Source organism: Ornithodoros turicata, chromosome 7 (assembly GCF_037126465.1).
Source record: "Ornithodoros turicata isolate Travis chromosome 7, ASM3712646v1, whole genome shotgun sequence".
In the NCBI taxonomy this organism is placed as follows: domain Eukaryota; kingdom Metazoa; phylum Arthropoda; class Arachnida; order Ixodida; family Argasidae; genus Ornithodoros; species Ornithodoros turicata.
This window is the reverse complement of record NC_088207.1, coordinates 44503173-44525040: the sequence shown is the minus strand read 5'-3', so window position 1 is coordinate 44525040 and position 21868 is coordinate 44503173. Positions and strand designations below refer to the sequence as shown.

Sequence of the window (21868 nt, the reverse complement as noted above, 5' to 3'; positions counted from 1 at the left end):
TCTTGCATATACAGCTCCTGCGCTCGTTAGCAAATATTTTCAATCGCGGTTTGTTCAGCGGAGGAGCAGCGACGAGTTGAGTGATATATATATATATATATATATATATATATTCGTTGTTTTTACAGCGTACTATCACTGCGGCTTTCAAGAAACGTCTTAAGTTCGAAGGACTTAAGCACTTTAGGGCTTAGAGTGCGTGAATATTTGTCGTCCTCTTCCAATATCGGGCCGTCGTTGCCAGGCCAGGCCAGGCGTAGCCGTAACACCTAAACAAAACTCGACGTTACTCACTGGTACACTCCCGTATACACAATGGAACTAAGATCTGTCTAAACCCCCGGTACACAGTACCTTCTACACCTTTCAGGTGTTTTGGGTCTTGCCCTTTGTGGTGGAAGTTTCGCACTGTTACAGTGTAAAAAGGCGTGAAGTCACGAGGGTGTTTTATAAAATACCTTTCCAAACGGTGTGTTCTGCAAAAAAAAAGCACAATTTTAAAATGCATATTCTGAAGAGAATATTATTCCAGGGGGTCGTATTCCGCTCAGAATGCTGTTCCTGATGGATTTTCCATACCGATATTAAACCTTCCAGATGTGTTCAGACGAATAAAGAGAGTGGTCTTTGACAACAAAAACGCCTTTACGGGGCTGAAAGGTGTCCATATGCACGCTTTGTTATCTCAGAGCTGTTAATAGGACGGGATGATTCTTGGTTGCCGCAATCGACTCAGCTGTTTCTACCTTGGCAGCATGCCACGTACAAATAGATTGTGCATATACCTTGTTATCGGAAGACAACCTGCATGCAGACAATGCGCTACGTATGCAGTGCATCTTCCTGCTTGTTGGTGTTATAGCGTATCCATTGCAGCACCGTTTCGCAAAGCGTGGCAATTTTAATCCGGGACAATATCGTGGCGCATATTAACCGTGTATTCACAGGAGCGACATACTCACGGAATATTCTAGTGGAAGAAGAAGCGAAAACACTGCTCACACAGCCGAAGTTCCGTCCCGTGTTATGTTGAGGATTCAAACGGTGCGGAATATCGGGAGTGGCGTACTGCGCATTTAGCAGACGACACCGTCAGCGTGTCTTCCTGTCGTCTGCTACGGGATGTCTTGTGGCTGTGTAGCAGGATATTCCCCACGGTTAGCAGTGTACGTGAAGACACAACGTTGAGCGCTCGCGCTCACGTGACAGCAGAAAGCTATGACGCTTTTCGCATCTTCCGCGTCTGGGGGAATGTCGCTCGTGTGAATACAGGGTAACGATAATTATTAGCCATAACAGCGCAACTACCAGCGGCACATGTCCGAATGAACAAAAGCATCCTATCCCATCGGTGGTGGCTTCAAGGTCGCACTGTATAGACTGGGAGGCTGCAGGTTCGAATCCTACGACTGCCTGTGCCGTCTGAGGGTTTCCCTAAATTTTCCGACAGGCTGTCCAGACGGATCTCGACATAGTTCCTCCTGAAGTCGGCCCAGGACGCACACTGACCCCCTCCCCCCTGTTGTCCCTTCTCCATCTGTTCACGTCTGCACGCCGCTCATAGCCACAGTTGCTACGCGGCGCTAACAATAAGGAATAAAAAAAAAAACTCGCGACTAAGACAGCGACATTCACAGTGCCCATCTCGTGTAGCTATCTCGTCTATTTCCTAGAGATTTTCGGAAGTGAACTAAAAATTTGCGACACAATTTTCCATTCATTAGTCATCCGGTTACATTGTCCTCGAAATGTTGTTGTTATTGATGATGGTGATAGGGGAAAAAAGATGGAGATATGAGCTCGCTCGCCTCGAAATGTTGCCACAGCACCTGCACATCCAATATGCTTGCGCTGGTGTTCCAGGTGTAACGTGCAGCTGTCCCGCATGGCAACAGCAATGTTAATGGTATTCGAGTATTTGTAAACACAGTCCAAATACAACACAGTATTGTTGCCGGAATGGCCTACGATAGGAGACGGGTTTACTTTTTTATGTTTTATTTATAACACTTCGACTCATTCGTTTATGTTCTTGTTATCTGCGATACACACAATCGATTAAACTTTGTTTATCATCAGAGTAAAAAAAAAAAAAGCAATTCCGCAACAAGTCTGCTTCATGTTGCAGGCCAAATAGTTGCGCATTTCGGAAAACTAAAATCTCTATAAAATCTCTAAAAGTCTCAGATGCAACAACTTCAACACGCAGTGCGGACGGGGACAACAACAAATGATGCCGACGATGAATGACGAAACGACAATTAAAAGCGCTTTTGCTTCAAAACATATTACGTCATTTCTGAAACAAGATAAGAAAGAACACAAGACACCAACGATACTCCATTACTTCTTTACGCTTAGTCTACTAGTCACAGCACCACCGCACAGACGGACACATCGAATAACACATCGTACACACCGTACACATCAACATCAAATAACACCAATCGTCATCACTGTAACAGACGGATCACACCTCGGAAGAAAGTGCTATTAGGCGACGAACAACGAGAGTTGACCGTACTCGCATAGAAGCTACTAATACTCTCGCTACATAATGCAGCTCAATCATCTTACTACGCCAATCTCCCCTCCTCCTGCCCCCTCTCTCTCTCTCAATCGATGGAGAAGTACCCCGCACACGTCGCACGATATTTCATAATTACCGTCGCCAGACCGCGCCGTAACGCGGTATTCTTTTTCCGCGTCCAAAATTTTTATCGCTACACAAATAAACGCTTCAATATGCGCGTCCTCAGAAAAATAAATCGGGTGAATCGTCAATGTGGAACGACTCCGTAACATTTCCGAAGCTCAGCCGCAAGATATTTTGTAGCAGACGACAGCGTCGAAGGTGTCGTCTGCAATGTTGCGCAGCACGAAACTCCGGGTATTCTGGCGACGTATGAAAGCTCAACATAAGACGCAGTGAAGCCTTCCGTCTTGTGCGCAGACTTCTTTTTCTTCTTCTCTTCTTCTTTTTTTTTTCTTCTTTTCTTTCTTCCACTGTAATATGCCGTGGGTATGCCCCTCGTGTGAAAACACGGACAAGAAAGTGACCAGCTCATAGTCCGTATATATAAGGTAGATCCAGTGGAAGTTAACGAAACCACTTCCTTAAACGCAATCAAGATGCACGCACAAACGCGTTACCCACAGCAGTCTTGTGTATCGGCCTCTCTCTCTCTCTCTTTCCTTACGCAAACAGCTCGCGTCGAGCTAGCGATATCCGTCACCGACGTCGTCGTCATCCTTCACCTGTTTATCCTTTCGCCTTGGCAACTTGCCACCGTCCTCTTCTGGCGGAGACAACTCCCGGGTCTTTCCAACACGACAACCATCACGCATGCAGTGGTCATGCCCATCATGGCTTTCGATACGCCCACGCATTAGTTCTTCTGCCTCCTCTTTGTGTTTTATGCGAGGTGAATTACCCCCAATCCTACGTGTGTCTGTTTTCTTGTTCTCCGTCTCTCTCTCTCTCTCTCTCTTCAGTTTCGGGAAGTTGATTTTCTGGAAGACTGACTGAAATTTATGAACTGCTCCCGTAAAAACGGCAATCGATACCTGGAAAGCTGGATCATACAAGGAAGAAAATAAGTGGTGTTCGTCGGGCGACGCGTTCTTTTTCTTCTCTCAATTCAATTCAATTACTTTTCTCGTTGCTGTCCGTGTTTGTGCATCCACCTGATTGGTTTGTTCTTTCTTTCACAATCATGCCTCCCTGCCAGAGAGATTTCATACCGCACTTCCTGTGGCCACGGCCTTGATTACCGTTCCCCCTTTTGTGATGCACACATCTCCCTAAAGCGGGCCTTTAACCCAACTCTTCTTGTTTGTCCCCCGCCCTTAGTTCCGCCCGCCGTCCGTATCACGAACTCAACCTCTGAGGGTCAGTTACAGCGATTACGCTGCACAGTTATACTTGCGAGGTGAGAGCTGCCACAAAGAAGCACTGTAGTAAGGGGAAGGGCAATCCGGTTGTTGAGGAGAAGCAACCTACCGCCAGGGGGAGCGAACGAACGCTCGCGTCAGTCGCACGCTGGAGTTTGTTGCGGTAGGACGTATTGGATTTAACGCTCGGTGTCGGACAGCTGTTGGGATGACTCTGTGATGACGCTGGTGCTGTCGCCCATGTTCCACGAGGCGGCCATGCCGTGTAGTGAAGGGGATGTTTTGGACCTGGAATCTGCCCTCCTCGGAGCCGATTGGTTAGATGTGGCACAAAACTTCGCCACGAACAACGGTGAGGGGGCACGGTTGTTGCTTCTTTACTTGCTCTCTGTTGACCGTTATTGATGGGACTGTCGTGTCTGTGAAAGATAATTGAGCTTCCTTCACAAGTTACACACTCTCTCTCTTTTTTCTTACGTGTTTCTTACGTTCCGCTTTGTTGTATTAACTTTATCATCAACTTGATTTCCTGCTGTGAGTTCCTATCTAAGACACAATATATATATATATATATATTTGTACTGCCAACATATTAGCAATGATAATAGCGATAATAGAACGCAGAATAATTATAGAAATATAAAAAGGTGGATCACCTAATTGCACACCCTGTGTCCACCAAATGTATCGGGACCTCCGACATCCTAACTGAGCACTTCTCCTCATAACACTAGGTTGCAGTCTTTAACTGCAGCGGGAAATGTTTGCACCCCTAGATGTGTACCAGCCGGATTTGATTGCCGTCGAGGTGGGGTTGCAGGCTATCTTTTCTTTGTAACTACTTTTTGACTTTAAAACTCCATGGCACTAAATCAGCATCGTATAGGTGCGGTCTTCTCACGTAGTGACCAAAAACCTGGAAGTCTATAAGACCCGGACGGGCATTTTTGGTTGTTCCCCAAAACTGCAGAGCACAAGCGAAATAGTGCTCGATTTTCAATCTCCGAATTTCCGAAGGGCATTTAAAGCCAGTAAGACCCCGCGTTGACTTTTCTGGCTCACTCGTCTGCACCGTAGAGAGTGCATTTCTTCCGACATTTCCCGAACGACACAAAACACTCCCAGCGAGCTGAGAGTGAGTCAATATCTCATCCGTCCTGCGCGATAAGTAAGCACTGAAAATGGTCGGACAGAGCTCGTCGTGTGTCGCGATTATGTCTCCCTTGTCGCATTTATATACTGTAGCGCTACATCTGTCAGTTTACTGAAGGTGATAATAGAAAATACCTATTCAGCACTTCTTTTTGAGGTTGTTTTTCTTAATGTCGTAGGTAGGAACTCGCATCTCTAATTGCTTTCGCCCTCCCCCCCCGCCCTTTTATTTGTGCCTAGTATAGTTGTCGAAAATGTTATAACCTCACTTCCAAAGTGTATTCCATGCCAAGGAGCACAATGTCAGTGTGGAACAGTTGTTTACCAGCTGTTCTGCTGACTGATAACAACTAATTGTTATTGAATGACGTAGTACGTGGGATATCCGGCTGCCAGGCACGTTTCGTATATTAATGACAATTTGATTGACTTAGTTAAAGAGCGCGTGAAGTATTTTTCGAGCATGGTACGTATTCATAAAAGAGACTTTGCCTGGGCAAGTTTATCGGACCCGCCTGAGTTACTTATCGGACAGTATTTATCTCCCCGGTTCATTACCTCGTCGAAGTCTTTTGTGGCGTCAGAAAAAAAAAGAGAAAAAACTGTTTGTCTGAAAAGGAGTTCTTTTCCGAGAGCTCTGTAACTTTTACGAATATCTTCAGCAACCATGACTCTAAATGTATGCGACCCGCGGAAAATACCGTTTTGTGTTATCGAGCTCGAAACGGCCTTGTGCTCATATAGCCGTCAAAAGTGAGGTGTCTGTTAACGTGCCATTGTTTGTAATGGAGCGATGTCCTTGGCTTTGATGCTGGTGTGTACGTGTCAGAGGAAGCGGGCGAGGCACACGTCCCAGATACTTGAAAAAAAAATTGACTCTCCTCTGTGTCTCGGGACATTCTCCGTTTCTTACAAATCTCTCGACCTCCTTGAAATCCGCGTACGTGACTCGCTAATTTTTCTTCGCATATTTTGTTCTGCTCAACCGTATCGATGGCTGTTATCCAGGATGCCTTGAACTCACTATTTGTGTAAACTTGTCAGTTTCTGTTATCTGTGGTGGTCATTCTTCAGTGGGACATTGTATCCGATGAGGTCACTTTCGGGCCCACAGAACTGCGACTCTGAATGACGCACTCGTTGGCTTATTCTCGATGCATGATGTTAGTGGTAGCTCATTTTGTGTTGGTTTCGGTTTCCGCTGGCTTTTTTTTTTTTTTTTTTGTCTCTGCACGTCCTGCAGTATGCAGCCTATCTGTGACTGATGCGTTACTTTGGCCATCTTCTGTTCACTCAGCATTACGGAATAATAAGACGGGTATATGGAAAGAAGGTGTGAACTGGTACTATCCGGAAGGAAAATGTGGTGGACCAAGGACCAACAAAAGAGAGGTTCCTCTTCTTGAGAGATCCTCTTCTATGTGCATGCCAAGAGCATCCAAAGTCTATGACGTGTTGAAAGACCGGAAAAGGTGCTTTCTATATGTACCGCACCGCCGCGCTCTGCATTTCGTGTTTGTGCAAGAAGGGCGGGTTGGAAACGTGCAAAAGGGAAACCAGATTGGATACTCAGCTGGACCTGAACGAATCGATGACCTCCCCGACGAGATTCGCTTTTTTCGAGTTCGCCCGTAAAGAGACATTCCTTCCCTGCGGAAAGTAATTTTGTTCTGCTCTGCAAGCGATCATCTGAGCGTTACAATGAACGCGGCAATGTGATGGTTTCGACATTCCCTTACCGATCGCTTCTCCGTCCATTCCAATTGTCTCACGCTATTTTAGACTGTTTGACACTTCGGAACGGATATGTCCAGTGTGACTCACTTAATAGATTCAGCGGCGCACACGGGATATGAAACTCGTTTTGTTTCTGCTTTGTTTTTGATCGAAGGAGAGCTTGGTGGGTCTTTGTGCCTGACAGGGGCCTCGTTTCTGTGGGCGGTACGAGGACGGTTCTCTCGGTGGGGGGCAGCGACCCTCTTTTTTTTTTTAGGGCTTCCCGCGTCCAACTCTTCGCGTTGTGATGGCAGAGGAGCTCTCCAATATTCGAGCAACACTTTCGCCGGCTCGCTTCGAGGTTCGTGTGTGGGCGGCAGACGACAGCGCAGTGTTGTCTGCTGCTTCGAAATGTCGCAGCTCGATTCTCTCAGCGGTGAATATGGGGCGCACCTGTGGGAGGTACTCTCGTTCAACAGCTCTCGAAGGGGGGGGGAGAGTGTTGTGTGTGCATCGGCTGCGTGGGTGACAATGAAGACGTGTGGCCCGGCTCGCGTTGCACCTTGTTATTATTTAGGGTCGCCGCATTATAATTTGGTGGATTTTGAGGAAACCGTCGCGCTTAGGAAGGTTGACGCTGTGAAGTCGTGTTTCTGATTTCTAACAGCGTGTCCGAACATATTCTGCAGTGTTCAATTCTTCCCGTTTTGTTTATTTGTTGTTATTACTTTTTTTTGATTTCCGTTTCCGTCTACGAAGATGGCGGGTGCGCCGATTAAAAAGCCACCACAAGGTGTTTATTTAAAAGTATGTACCTGTTGTTATTGATCATTGCATTTGTTGTTGTTTATTTATTTGGTTTATTGTAACACTTTCGTACAAATGTACTGCTGTTATAATTTACTTATCGTGCATTTTATTAATTAGTTTTTCTTTACTTTTGCTGTTTACTTACTGTTTGTTTTATCTATTTATTTACTGTTATACTGTATCGCTGAAGCTCCACCTGGAACATATCGAGTAGATGTTGCTCGTTTACGCTTGTTTACTTTACCAACGACATAATATCAAATAAGTCGATTGAATGACATTATCACGACGGACCGAGCTTTATTCCTTCCCCTAATTGTTGTCGGGGCGTCCACGGCAACCGCCTTTTAAATATGGAAATGGGGTCGCGCGCAGGGCCGCATCCTAATACATATAGAGACGTGCAACGCATCTCTAACAATTTCAGCACCGCGAAGCAATTGAGGCCGTGTGTTCCGCCACAGTTGAGAGGGGAACAAGGAGGAGACGTCGTCGTGTATATGTCCTTGGTCGACATTCATGTTCGACGGGAACTTCTACTGGAAAATGGCACTCGGTTTTTTTTTTTCTCCTTTTGAATGAAGGATAACTTTGTTCGATGCCTAGATACGTGGACATTTAAAATGAGAGCATAGATGCCGAAAGCTGTATATCTGACATGAATGTGCGCAGCTCCTAGCATGTCGTATGAAATGGCACATTTTATTATCATATATTGACCGTGATTAATCAGACGCCTCTTTCTTGCCGGGACTTGAGTGAGATTAGGCTCCTTTGCTTCGCTTGACCATTGCGGCGAAGGTAACAAGGCGGAACGTTTACAACAATACTAAATCGTTGAAAGTAAGGTGGAGTGCAGGTAGAGAGGCCTTGAGTGAATTGTAAAAAATTGTCGGCGACGATGAAGTAACCTTCCAGCGTTATAATGAGCAGCAAGCGTAGCTTTCCGACAGCATACTCCGAAGAAAGAATGCTAAAAGATTTGAAGGGGAGAAAATAAAAAGATTGAGAAATTTTGGCAGTCTCGGGAGCTGAATGCGTTGCCACAACCAGCACTGAAGTGTGTGCGACAACGAAGCTATTTGGGGACTATATTTTGCAATGTTGGGGAATAAACTTCAGGGTCAATTGAATAATACATAGAGTAACCGCAGTCTAGAGGTCTAGAAGCTGTGATTTCTTCTTCCTCACACACGCAGCCACGCACCTTCTTTATGCCACACTCGGTAGAGTGTGGCATAACTCCGGTTTATTCTGTCAGTCGTTGTTCGGGGCTGTTTGTAACGCTAGAAACGTGCGAGGTCTGAAAAAAAGTTACCGAGGCTTACACGAAACACATCGGCGACACACAGAGCCTTCTATCTGGCCGACCTTCCTCTCAGCAGCGACACACGACAATAAATGACGCGAGATACAACAACAGTTGATGGCCTCCGAATATGACACGGAGGCCGTGGAAACAGTTCACCGCTGCCGCTCGTTGTGTGGCAGTAACAGGTCTATATTATAGTGGAAGTAGAGGTGGTTCGTTTTTCGGGAAGGCAACCCTTTGCGAAGAAGAAAAAAACCCGTTGGAGGGGACGAGGTTTCTTTGTTGAGCACCGTCACGTGATGGACATGGGTGCCACCACAGGTTTGACGGAAAGATTTTTATGGGGAAGGGGGATACCCCCTTTCTCTTGGTGCTGCTGTTGTAGCGCGTCGTGTGACCTCTTTGTCCTTGGTCACCACTATGGAGGCGATAGGTTTGCCCTGATTGGCGAATAGGCAAAGTGAATGTCACAGCGTGTAGACAACGTTTCACGCCTTGTCCACGCTGTCCTGTGTTCATAATCTATGCGCTTAATTAAACGGGTGCGTCCTAGTTGTAAAACGTTGTTACACGCGTGCGACACACTTTTGTCAGGAATTTACAGCACTATTACTTGCACTGTATGCAAGAAATTGCTAAAACATATTGCGTTGTCCCATCAGATTCGCGCAGAGCACATACATACGTACACTATTGCATCCGGGGAACCATTTGCGAAGTTTATGGACTACTTGCAGTGCTGGAGGTACATTTCAGGTTCCGTGAACTGGTATGGGGGAGTAAGCGCAATCTATATGGGACTAGAAGCCGTCATTACTCCCAAATCTTATTACTTTATTTTATTTGTGTGGAGTTACTGAATTAGCATATCTGTCAGTAAGTATTATCTGTAAGTATATCCGCCAGTGCTGGCCTGCTGTTATAGGTCCTGCGGATTACGGTACGCCTGCTTTTTATAATCCATAGAAGCACTTCTGATGCGCTGAAGAGGGAGGGGAAATTGAACTACATTTTCCTTCATGGAGAGGCGCTAAATCAAAGTGCAAATCAATCCTAACGACGAAAACAATCAATAATCAAACTATCCCGTGCAAAGGGAAATGTGTGATGCCTGTCGTTAGCCACATAATTTCTGGCTGAAACAACAACAAACGTCTGATGACAGGAGACGTTTCCTTGACGCCTAGGTGTGAGGTATATTTTTTCATTTCATACATGCTGCGCGGTTTTCCAACTCGTGCTTTTGCATTCCATGGTTGGACGAGAATGCTATTAGCATGTTTAGCATCTAGAGAATTCGAAAACTAAAAGAAAGAAAGAGAATAGGGTCCATTAAGAGCTCATTCTGATGTGGGAACAATTTCATCCCCCCCATCGAAATTGAATGCCCCCCGCTTGTTGACACCGCACTAACAACAAACAAACAAACAAACAAACAATGCTCCAGGTTTATGGGGGTCGATTACTCCGGTAAATGTGTTCTCGGCACAGTGCTTTTCGGTGGTGTCGATATTTTGAGCCGTCCACCTGAGTTCCGCCCTGCGAGAGCAGCCCCGAGCGATGGAGCATTCCTCGGGAGAGGGGATCCTCCTCTCCCACTCCTCTTGTCGTCCAGGGCTTTTGTCTGTGATCCCTTTGTGATGATTGCTACCAACTGGAGAGAGAAAAAGACGCCGTTGCTGCCACTGACATTTTTATTTGTTTCTTTTTTTTTGTCCCCCCCCCCCCCCCCCCCCCCCGCCCCCAGTATGCACCGTCGTCGTTAGGCATGCACGCTGTGTGAGGTGTATGCGTTAAAGTGGTTCTTCAAAGTCGGCGTCTTATTTTGATGGTAGTGAGCGTATCGGGTGAAGGTTTGTTTACGCTGAAGGATGTTGTTCATTGCTACCAAGAGGTTCAACCGTTGAGCGCACTGTTAAAACAGAGGTGGCGGTGATGTAGTGAGCAGCTCACCTTTCTTGGCAGCTGTGGCTATCGTCACGACTATACTTGGTAAATGGGGGGATGACGGTAACGGAAGCTGAGGGTGTGAAGTGAGCAGGACCGATGGTTGTCCCGCGCCCCAAGCAGTTCTTTTAAAACGGTGGTGGTGGTGGTGATAGGGCTTGCCGTTTTAAAACGGAGTTTCACCACATAACGCGCTCCCAGCCAACAATCATTCCAAACGCATCCTTGTCTCGCGGTGAGCCGGCTCGCATCTCCATATTTTTTTCTTCTACCATCATCATCATCATCATAATAATCTCTTCAGATTTGTTGAAACTCTGGATGGACGAACACCACCTAGAAGCGAAGTCACGTCGAGACTGGGAGGTACCCGGGTTCGAATCCCGGTGCCGGCTGTGCTGTCTGGGGTTTTTCCTGGGTTTTCCTCAGACGCTTTCAGACATATGTCGGCACAGTTCCCCTAGAAGTCGGCCCAGGACGCACATTTCCCCAGGGCGTCAGTCGTGACGTTGCCCACATACGTGAGGCCGACAACGGCAAGCCCTTTCAACATCATCACCACCACCACCACCTAGAAGCGAAGCCTGATCTCTAAAACGACATGACGTGGAAACCCCCTATTCTTTGAACTCTGAATGTCGGAAGTGCCTCTGAAACGACAAAACTCTGAATGTCGTTTGATTCCGTGCAGTGTTGTGCGGTCATCGTTCTGTTTTTGTCACAGTGTACTGGCTGTGAAGTGTTGTCAGCAGGAGCCAAACCTTACGGTGGTGTGTGTCCAATGTTTGTGCTGCTTAGATGAAACGAAGTGGGAAGACAAACCGTACAGGGTTTGATCCTCTACGCCAGCACCCATTGGGTCGAACTTCATTAAAGCAGCTGCAACAGCCTGCTCGAAACTAACGCGCACCTGGAGAGAAAGGGCGTAGCCGCAGTTTGTTTAGGATTAAAAAGGAAAAAAAAGAGAGAAAAAAAGCATCCCTCTCACTCACAGCAAGCGGTTCAACTGGGTTTCATGCGCTGTCCCATAGTGTATCGAGGACATATTGCATTATGACATTATGCACTAGTGAGTGTTTCTCTGTGCCTAACGACCCTCCTTTCTCCTTTCCCCCGTTTTCCTTTATGCTTTTTCCTGCTACACCCACTCTACCCCTTTCCTGTTTTTGTTTGTTTGTTCTCTTTTTTCTGGCTCTATTTTTTCACCCACAAACGCGTTTTGGAGTAGCCAGTCCTGATTGGGTCGGGACTAACCTCTCCATATTTTTTCTTTCTTTTACAATCCAATCCAATCCAATCCACATATTGCACCCAAGAATCTGCCACGCCCTTGCGAAAGATGAGGTGCGAAATAAAGAAAATCCAGACAGGTTTCACTAATGTCACTCCCTGTGGTGCAATCACTCTGACAACACAGTGTCTGCCGCCAATTCAGGGTCGGACTTTGCTATCATTGTGCCTATAGTACCTCTATCACGGAACGTTACATTACAGGTATAAGTGGAACTGGACTGAACTGAGCTTATGGCTCGCAAATAATTCACGGTTCGTCGTGCAAGATGCGTTTTTGCCGATAATTGGACTAAATTTCGGGGAATACTGCAAATGACAATCTCACAATTGCAACAAGGTGGCATATTCTAACTTCTTGGCATCTCGTCGCAATCCGATACTCAGTCTCAACGTGCGACGTATTAACGCCCGTATAGTCATTCCCATATGAGTCGTGTCCTATCGATTAACATTCCCCCTTGAAAACCTCCTCGCGATTTGTCGACCTTGTAGAGCACGTAGTGTAGAGCTGCAAATAAAGCGCTTCACTTGGATGGCGTTTCTGGCTCGTCGTGTAGCGAACGCGGTGTCGGACTCTTGTACAGAGGACATGTACAGTGTCGGGTTGAATGCCATATCGCCTTTCATGCCGGTTAAATACCGCGTCCCTGCAGCTGGCATTCGATCACGCGATTGTTTGGGAGGATTCGGGGTTTCTTTTTCACGTTGTGTAGCGCACCGCGTTCTTCCAGTTATCCACCGTTGTCGAAACGAAATAATTGCATCATGGTCGCAGAGTATCACTCTGGCGATGTTGTCCAATGCACAATAGTACTCCGGTGCCTTGCCTGAGCAATACCTGTAACGGATTTCATTTCCTCTCTAAAATGCTGGAAAAAAAAAAAAGGAAGAAACGAAAAGATTAGTGAGCCAGATTTGTCCTATAGGGCACTGTTGTCAAATATTGCGAGAAAGCAAACAACGTATTTTTCACCGTTCAAGTTTCTCATCGGCTCTAGGTCTCTGACCTAATATCGTCTTGCAGCATCACGCACCGCTTTATTTCTTCACGGAATTTCTAAAGGACACTGGTCGGCGGAAAGCAACGGCCGAAAAAAAAAAAGGGAAAGGTTAGCCATATAAGAGGCTTGCTATTTAAAAAAACAAGGAGGAATATGTTTAATGCAAAGTAACAAAAAAAGGAAGGGAAAGGTTAGCCACGGTGTAGGCTTGCTATTCCCAAAAGCTATCAAGCAAACAAAAGAAAAAACAAACAAACACAGAAAACTATACAACTATAGAGTCGCGGTAAGCCGCAGTCGCAGAAAGGACCGGACTCTGCGGCTTTTATGCCTTTGTACACTGACATTTTCTGGGACTTTATCTCACACCACCTGCAATATCCTTATCCACTCAACACGCATCACCTCGCCTTATCCTTTCATATCTCATGCTATCCAACGTACCCTGGGTAGTAAACCACAAATTAATAAAATAATAGAAAAAAAAAACGGCAGATTTCTTCACTATTCGTCGCGACATGTAGTTCTTGTTGTTCAATTGTCGTACATGCTACGTGAACACTACATGTACAAAGTAAAGTATCACATTGAGACTGTATACTTTGATACAAGGAATAACTGACACAGATGGTTCCAGCTATTTATTCTGATCGAACGTTCGTGTTGCATAATATACCGTGCTGTATTTCTTTGGCTGAACAGGAGCTGCACACTTGTTTCGCTATGTATTATAACGGCTCCGTAGAGAGTGCAGGTGTGAACTGACAAGGATGTGACGCGGAGACCTTGACGACGCAGATTTATTACTGCCACGATTTTCTCCATTTTATGCGCTTCGGTGCTCTTGCAACGTTTGCGTGAAGCACTGTTAAACAGCGCTCTTTTGTAAAGCATAGCTCTTTTCTGCCCTTCACCGAGAGAAGCGTTGTTCAAACGTGCGCGAACTTGGTTGTGCAATTTCGATGCAGTTCCTTTTTACCACATTTACTGCGCTGGATTGCTTGCAGTTTCAAAAAGGCTGAGGTGTTTCTTCTTTAGAGTAAGAAGGTTAGATAACCTGTCTAATCTTCAGCGCCCAGTAGTTCGTTATAAGAGCAGATTAGGCCTGTTCTGTTACGATGTGTCAACGATGGAGTTACACGGTGCAAGCACAACGAAGATACTCCATTACATAGTACCTCCTTACATATGCGCGGGCGAGGTATTGTATTGGTCGGAGCTGCCTACAAGCACGCAGATTATTTGCAGGTCAATAACTCCGGCACATACCTTATTATTTTGCTTCACATATATTTTATGGCGACTGATACGCTTCTTTAACGCCATCGTTCATTTTTCTACCTTGCATATGCGAGATGGCCGGAAGTACCTCGGCTTGATTAATTGTCTTCCATGGGCAGTATATACCGTCCAGTTTGGATTGCAGTATGCGTGGGCAGTAATATTAATACTTTGTGCTATATAACGCTGTTTCTATAATACTTTGGAGTATTTGTATTTAAGCATTATAATACTCATTCTCTGAATATATTGGTATTGCTATTATAATACGCACATTTGAAGTTTGGCGACAAACAGGGGAACTACTACTATTCGCCTAAAATAAAACGTGATTATAGAATGACTGCCTGAAGTACTTTTGTGTGTGTATATATATTTGTGTATTGCATTTGTATTTTGATGAGGCATTCCACGCGGAGACTGGGAGGTGACCCAGGTTCGAACCCTGGCGCAGGCTGTGCTGTCTGGCAAGTAGTTGATTCACCACCGTGTATATTTCACCATTTTCTTCCTTGATAACTCGCGGGTTGAGTATCAGAATACTACATTTTTCTCACGCAGTACAGAGAGAAGCACTGGCGTTATGACTTCAAAACCAAAGTATTATAATACGGACTTCTGACAAGTACTATGGATTTTTATATAATACGAGTATTATTACCCCCTGAATGCAGCCGTTTTCTTTTCATTTTCAATGCGATGCCTGGAGACCTAGACGGCTGCTCGAGCTTTGCTTTTACATCGTAACCGCACCTTCTACCACACGGGGCATCAACCAGATTTCGTGATCTTCCTGTATTGCCATTTAGCAATGCACGGGATGCCGTCCGTTTTGTATTCTTGCGGCCGTCTACCTTCCGCCTCGACGTCACTATGACGTCATGCGTTGCTCTCGTTGAGCAACCCGACGTCAGCTAGCGACGGCTGCTGCTGCAGTCGTGCAAGCCTCCGCTGGTACGATATGCGAGCTCGATATGTGTGCGCGCTCGCTCCTGTTGTTCGTTTTGGTTTCGCAACGCCTGATTGGACGCTCAATACAAAAGAGTTGATGGTCTGACTACCGGCACGGTAGCTTTCGCTCGTATTGCTCTGGCGTCTGTTTGGAAAGACCGGCGAGACCCTCACTAGGGGCGCCACTGTGCCGCCTGGTGGGGATCCTTGTTTCGGGTTCGTTTGCGTTACTTACAGTAAAAATTGCCATGTTGGAATGAAAATGCGACTTACTTGGAACACATATGTCGTTTTCGTCATGCATTATCAGGAAAGATAAAATCTGGACATCTCTTGTACGCGTTCAATGCCTTGATACGCAATGTAATGTGTGAACACTGCCCGGGAATATCCCCACCCACCCACCCACACACGACACGGTTCGTTCAGTGAACATGCCGGGGGGGGGGGGGGGGGGGCGAGTACCAAACTTCTCGGCGCCAGTAGCGGTGCGGGGTAGTTGGTGCATGATCTCACTAAATATATGCAGCAGAGAGAGAAAAAAACGAACACTGACAGACAGGTAGACACCTCAACTGCTAACTCTCAACCGGCGAAGATTTATTCCGAAACAGCAAGCTTGTATGTATTTTATTTTACTATATTGTTTTATTTTATTTTTGCCAATCCGTACATTAGAGAGTTTTAGCAAACCGTAGATACGTGACTTGCGTCGAACCGTATCAGCCGGAACCATTCGGTGGATAAGATTCTGAGTCACACGACTGGGATAGGTTCCATTAGGCACGATAACCTTGCCAACGCTTTCCTAGAACTGCCTATTATACCTGTAGCGGTGATGGGGACACTATCAGATAGATAAAGATGCGCCACGGACATGATAAGATGACTCGGCATGATTAACCTGACAGACTTATTCAAATTCAAGTTTTATTTAGGTTGTTACGACGTTAATATAATAAACATGAGGAGGAGCCACGGGAAAGAAATCCCGGTTGAAGGGTCCTCGATGGATTATCAAATGCTTCGCCGTCCATTTCAAATCGTTGTCGCTGGGCGGTTACATTCTAATTCATACGCATTCATTGGTACGGAAACTACGTGACATTGAATTCAGTTAGCTCTAATTAAGGTGTGTTTAGTTCTTGAAATGTAGTACAGTGAAACTCCTTTACAACGAAACTCAGGGGACAGCAAAAAAAAAAAAAAATACAGTAAAGGTATTTTCGTTAAAAAGGATGTCCATTATTGGACCTATAGGGCTCCAGCGGGACCGCAAAAAAATTTGCTGTAGTGGTATTTTCGTTAAAAAGGTGTTCGCTATAAAGGAGGTTGTCTGTAGTAGGGACATTAGCGGACATTTTCTTGCAAAATATGTATGAGGCACATCGTAAATGGCATCTGCATGTGCTGAAACATACGTGAAATAAACGAGAACAGCTTGATAGTTGAATGTCAGGCTTAATGAGACGAACTGTGAAGACAAGCTGTTTGCCATATCACAAGTGCAGTTCAAGTCAGATACAGCTGCAGCTGCAGGCGTCGAAAACAGAGCTGCGCCACAAGCTATCGTCAGATCGGTACACAAAAACCCATTCTTCATCACTGTCACGCGAAATCATCCGATCTCCTCAAACTGCGACTTCGGAACCCGGACATTTCGTTTATAATTAGGGTTCCGCGTTTCCGATTTTTAATCGAACAACACCGAAAAACTTACGCCGGGTAAATTTACCCTCATTCGGTTTTAATCGAAAAACACCGAATACAGAAGGACATTCCAGGAACGATGACAGAGGTAAATTGCTGCACATGCCCAGCAAGTTGTTGATGCAGATCTAGGAAACCACACAGAAATATCGACGGTTGTGAAAAATTTCCGTTTACTTTTTCCTTACCCGTAAATTGCCTCCGCAGCGAACAACGCCATGTTGAATGAGCGTCATGCGGAAATTACATTGGGATTACTATTCGCCGATAACTGTCGGGTAAACCATGTACACGCCAGGAAAAACATCGAAAAATGCCGATTTCGCGAAAATCAATAAACACCGAAAAACACACGCCGAATCCGCCCAAAAATAAAAAACGAAAACGCGGAACCCTATTTATAATATACACGCCGTGCACTAATTCTATTCGACGCGGAAACGCGTAAGGACGTGCGTCATGTTCTGCAAAGTCAGACGTCGACAAGCTTCAAACTGTGTGGGCAGAGACGACTGCCGGTTGTCTTCCCAACAAGGAGTATAGAAAGAAGAAGGAAGATCTTTTATCGAGACGTGGCCCCTCCGTACACGGTTTGGAAAAGACACCGCCGCGCTCGTCGCTTCTCCTAGTGGAATTTCTCGCAGGGAGGAGATGGTGCTCATTTGTGTCCGGCGCGTGCGGGCACTGTTTGCTATGCATGGCGAAAATGCTCCGTGCAGCGCAAAACGTCAATAAAGTGGCGCTTGCAAGCGAGCAAAAGGGCCAGAGGTAGTTCAGTTGCGCAAATGATGCCAAGGTAAATCGTTTCATGGCGCGGTCCCTTTTGTATCTTGGCTCTGTTGAGATGCAAGTCGCAGAAAGGTTTGATTGTAACGAACGAGTCCACACTCTAAGAAAAAAAGGGTGTGAAAAGGTGGTAACGTAAAGGTGGTAAAGGTAGTTACCACCTAGGTCAACATACGTATGGTAAAGGGTGTAAAAGGGGGGTAAAGACAGTTATCATATATCCAAATTGCTACAAAATGGCGTACGCCCCCCTCGCTCACGGAATCAGAAGCGATAACCCTATGATTTGTGGCAATAGTTGGCGGACAACGTGTAGTGCGGTGAAGTTCTGTTTTGAGAGCAGGCAGAACTTTGCAACCTTTTAGGCACAATATATGCGACAACTATTACCTCCTAAAAGGTGTAACTGCTCCAACCTTTTTTCTAAGAGTGCATATCTTTTGGCGAAACCTTATTTCACACACAGTTTAACGTTGAGAAGTTTGCTTTCGCAAATGCTGGATGCAGGCAGCATTTTCTGTCTTTTTTTTTTAACGCTTTTTGGTCAAAATACAAATTTGACGCGCGCATTTTATAGCTATACCGTAATGATTTTTGTTACTCGTATGAAATGAAGCGTCTTTATTTCTTCTTCACGTACCGTCTTGGTTTCGTTAGCTTCTTCATTACTTTCTTAATTTCATTCATTAATTTTCCGTGGACGAGAAAATAGAGGAAAAGCGTCAATCGATAAAAGCGTCATCAATCATGAATCGAAACAACAACAACAACAAGAAGATATACATGATGATCGTGACACGAGGAATTATTCATGGATCGAAATTTCACGCTCAGTAAACGCAAACTTAGGCTTTAATAGAGGAATATTTATATATCACATATATTTATTTGTTTCCAGAATACATACATGCATTTTTAGAGCGTCGCATTTAATCAGGGATCAGCGTCATTATGGCGAGCTGCTGCTTTGCGGAGCTTGCGATAATTAAATCAAACTGTAGTTCTTCTGAAGAAGACGCAAAGAGAAAAAAAGCGATAACGACGGAAGGACTACATTTCATTAAAGAGTCATTCGTTTATTGCTGTCCTACTCTCTTCCTTGACCTTTCTTCTCCCATTTCTCCCCTTCTGTTCCTTTTATCGCCGTTTAAAGGAGGAATTGAGTCCCGTTTGTGTGAATACTCTGCTCCTGTTGATTTGCTCCTTTTTGTCGGATATTTTGATACTTCTCAGATGACCAAGAGCTACGATGAACGCGAGCCTTTCTCAATCATTACGTTCGTGCCGGATCTATGATACGCATTGAATGATATAACCTACACTCAAAGAAGAAGAAGAAAAAAAGGAGTAAATGTAATCCCTCTGGAGATACGAGGCATTGCCGTAACCATTAGTCCCTTTCGGGACTAAACGTCCATAATTTTATGCCAAGTTTTGGGACTATTTGGAGTGTTTGGGATCGGGCTCGGGATACTAAAATGGGGGGTAATTGCGATCTAGGAGAGTAGAAGCTTTAATTTATCCTCGTTTGCTCTCTCTCTCTCTCTTTTTCTTTCATATAATGTACACAATGCATAGTACATGCCATGCCCTGGATGTGCCTGGACTGTTATATACTGGGCAAACCTTGAAGCAAAATAAACGACTCCATCACACAGTCTAAGTCTGCCTGGAAGGAAGGTAGATGGTGCATATGGTACAAGGCGCATGGTGCCATTTAACTGGAACACGTCTCCAGGTAACCACTAGACAACGTAAGGCCTACTTTGCCTTAGATTGCCTAGTTGCAGCTGTTTTTCTCATTATTATTTTTTTTTTTTAAAGAAAGAAAAAAATGCAATCGTAGGACAGGACTGTTCGGCATTGAAAAACATCCGATGTGGCATCCTTTCGGGCTGGCTGTGGTGCAGATGCAGTGACTGGTTGCCGACCTGCTTTCGGTGACCCAGATCACGTGCCGACTGTCCCCCTCCCCCCTCCTCCGCTTCGCGAATCAGACGCCGCTCATGGTCCCCCATATATTTCTTCCGCGGACAATATCGTCTCATCATGTTCCAAGTCCGTGTATCATCGGCAGGCATCGGCCGTTTGCCATTGCTCTCTGTCGGTGGGGGATCGGTTGTGTAACGTAGACTTTGTGCTGTCTTCGATGATTGGCTCTTTGGAAGGCAGAGTTATTTGATCAATATGATCTGGCTTCGTATAGGCGAACTGGTACAGCGAGAAAGGTGTCCTTAATGTCAAGGACGTCACACTTCCCGCGGACGCGCTAAAAAGAGAAAAGTCGCCACTGGCGCAGGCGCTGGTCCACGAAAGCTCGGAATGTGTGAAGGTTCTGACTCTTCGCCGTACAATATTTATTTTGTCCTCGAATCGACGTGAAAAACAAAATGGAAAAATGCTGGTCCTCTATTTATATCCCCGAAAGAAAATGTATTTGCAGAAAGGGAGCTTTATGTGCAGATGTAGCCTAGTTCATGTCGTGTTTTTGTCACTCAGTAACACCAGAGAGCGCATTTGTGGTACGGCCTTTCTTTGTTCATTTCATGATGAATTATGTACGACGTCAGAACAGGACGCCGGGAAAACTTTTTTTTGTTTCTCTCTTCTCGAGAAATACAAACTGCTCGCGATCGGACGAAAATAGAGGAAGGAAGGTGGTTGCCTTTAGCACGCTGTGGAGAAGTATTTTCTTCTTTTACGACGGTGGAGGGAGGGGGATGGCGATCTTTCATGACGCCACGCCAAATAGTCGGGTCGTTCAACGGAGGAGGCAACGAAGGCATATTGGAATGAAGGAGCGTTCCTTGCCCGGCGACGATCCGTGATTTGTTTGCGTGGGAGGAGGGGGGGGGGGGGGGGGGGCAAGGACTACGGAACCCAATACCACTCGCTTGGCTCCCTGCATGTATCGCAGTAGTTGGGCACACCAAGAAAAAGCGAGCCGCCGCCGCCGCTCCAGCTTTTGCCCGCAGACATTGGAGAGCATCGTCTTTCAGTCTTTGTATAATTCCTCTGTGTGATTGCGCTGCCGAGCGCTGTCCCGGTTCATGTTACGTATGTTGACTATCGCACGAGACGTACATGCTTGTCGTAGGGGGAGGTGAAAGTTTCATGTGTTGAAACAGCTGGTGGAATTTAGAAGATGTCGTAAATTCGTGCGCAGAAAGTTTCTTCGCGGAGTCGTTGTCCGAAAGATTGCAACCTGGAATAAGGATGAAAAGTTGACTACATTCGAACTGAAGCTATAGGAACGGCAATGCTGGAGCCACTTTTTCTGCCCTATTTAACGACCCGAAGCAAACTTTGTGTTTGGAACATTGAATGTGGAATTTCTTCGGGCCATATATTTTTTTTCTTCAAATGTTATTTTCATAATAGTAAATATATATATATATATATATATTATAAAGTTATAATTCAGCACCGCGGGGATGCCGTACTTCGGTTGAGTACTACTATAGCTGGCGAATCAGTGCAGTTGATAACAGAAAAAGAAAAACTGAACATGGTGGAGAACGCACAGGGACAAGGACGACACACTGCAGCGTTCAAAACTGGTGTTTTGGGGCTGAGAACTCCCGAAAGAGAACGGTCTGTATTCGAAAGGAATTTGCGTCTTTCATCTTTTGCGATGAGCGACAGCGACAACTTTTCTCTCACATTTGTCTATCTCTTTTTTTTTTCTTTCTCTCTCTCTCTCTCATCGATTTGGACTGCGTTGTGGGTCCCCCTTTTTACCATTCACCGGCACTCCTGTCTCTGAAGAGAAGCTCCAAAAGGATGCGGGAATATATTGCAGTTACGCAGATGCGCGCTGTGGAAGCGTGTCATTGTGTCCAAAGGTCGTCGTAGAATAGCCGAAACATATTCGATATTGCTTTTAAGCGAAAAGGGCCATTCTTGTTTTCGATTCATCGAACTCGTTGGAAAGGTTTTAGGTGGTCGAGCAGAATTAGGAGAGAGACTTTTACGAGCACTGCAAGACACTCCTGCACGTTGAATCTTATCTTTC

The 21868-nt window shown here is 45.5% G+C and overlaps 1 protein-coding gene across 1 annotated transcript in view; it reads left to right on the top strand.

The window, feature by feature from the left end:
- Window positions 1-4023: 4023 nt before the first annotated feature.
- Window positions 4024-21868, top strand: part of LOC135399928 (uncharacterized) — a 29772-nt gene continuing 11927 nt past the window's right edge. Inside the window, exon 1 of the mRNA XM_064631665.1 lies at window positions 4024-4246. Within this exon, the coding sequence (XP_064487735.1) occupies window positions 4114-4246 (133 nt within the window). The 5' untranslated portion in view covers window positions 4024-4113. The remainder of the gene's footprint in view (window positions 4247-21868) is intronic.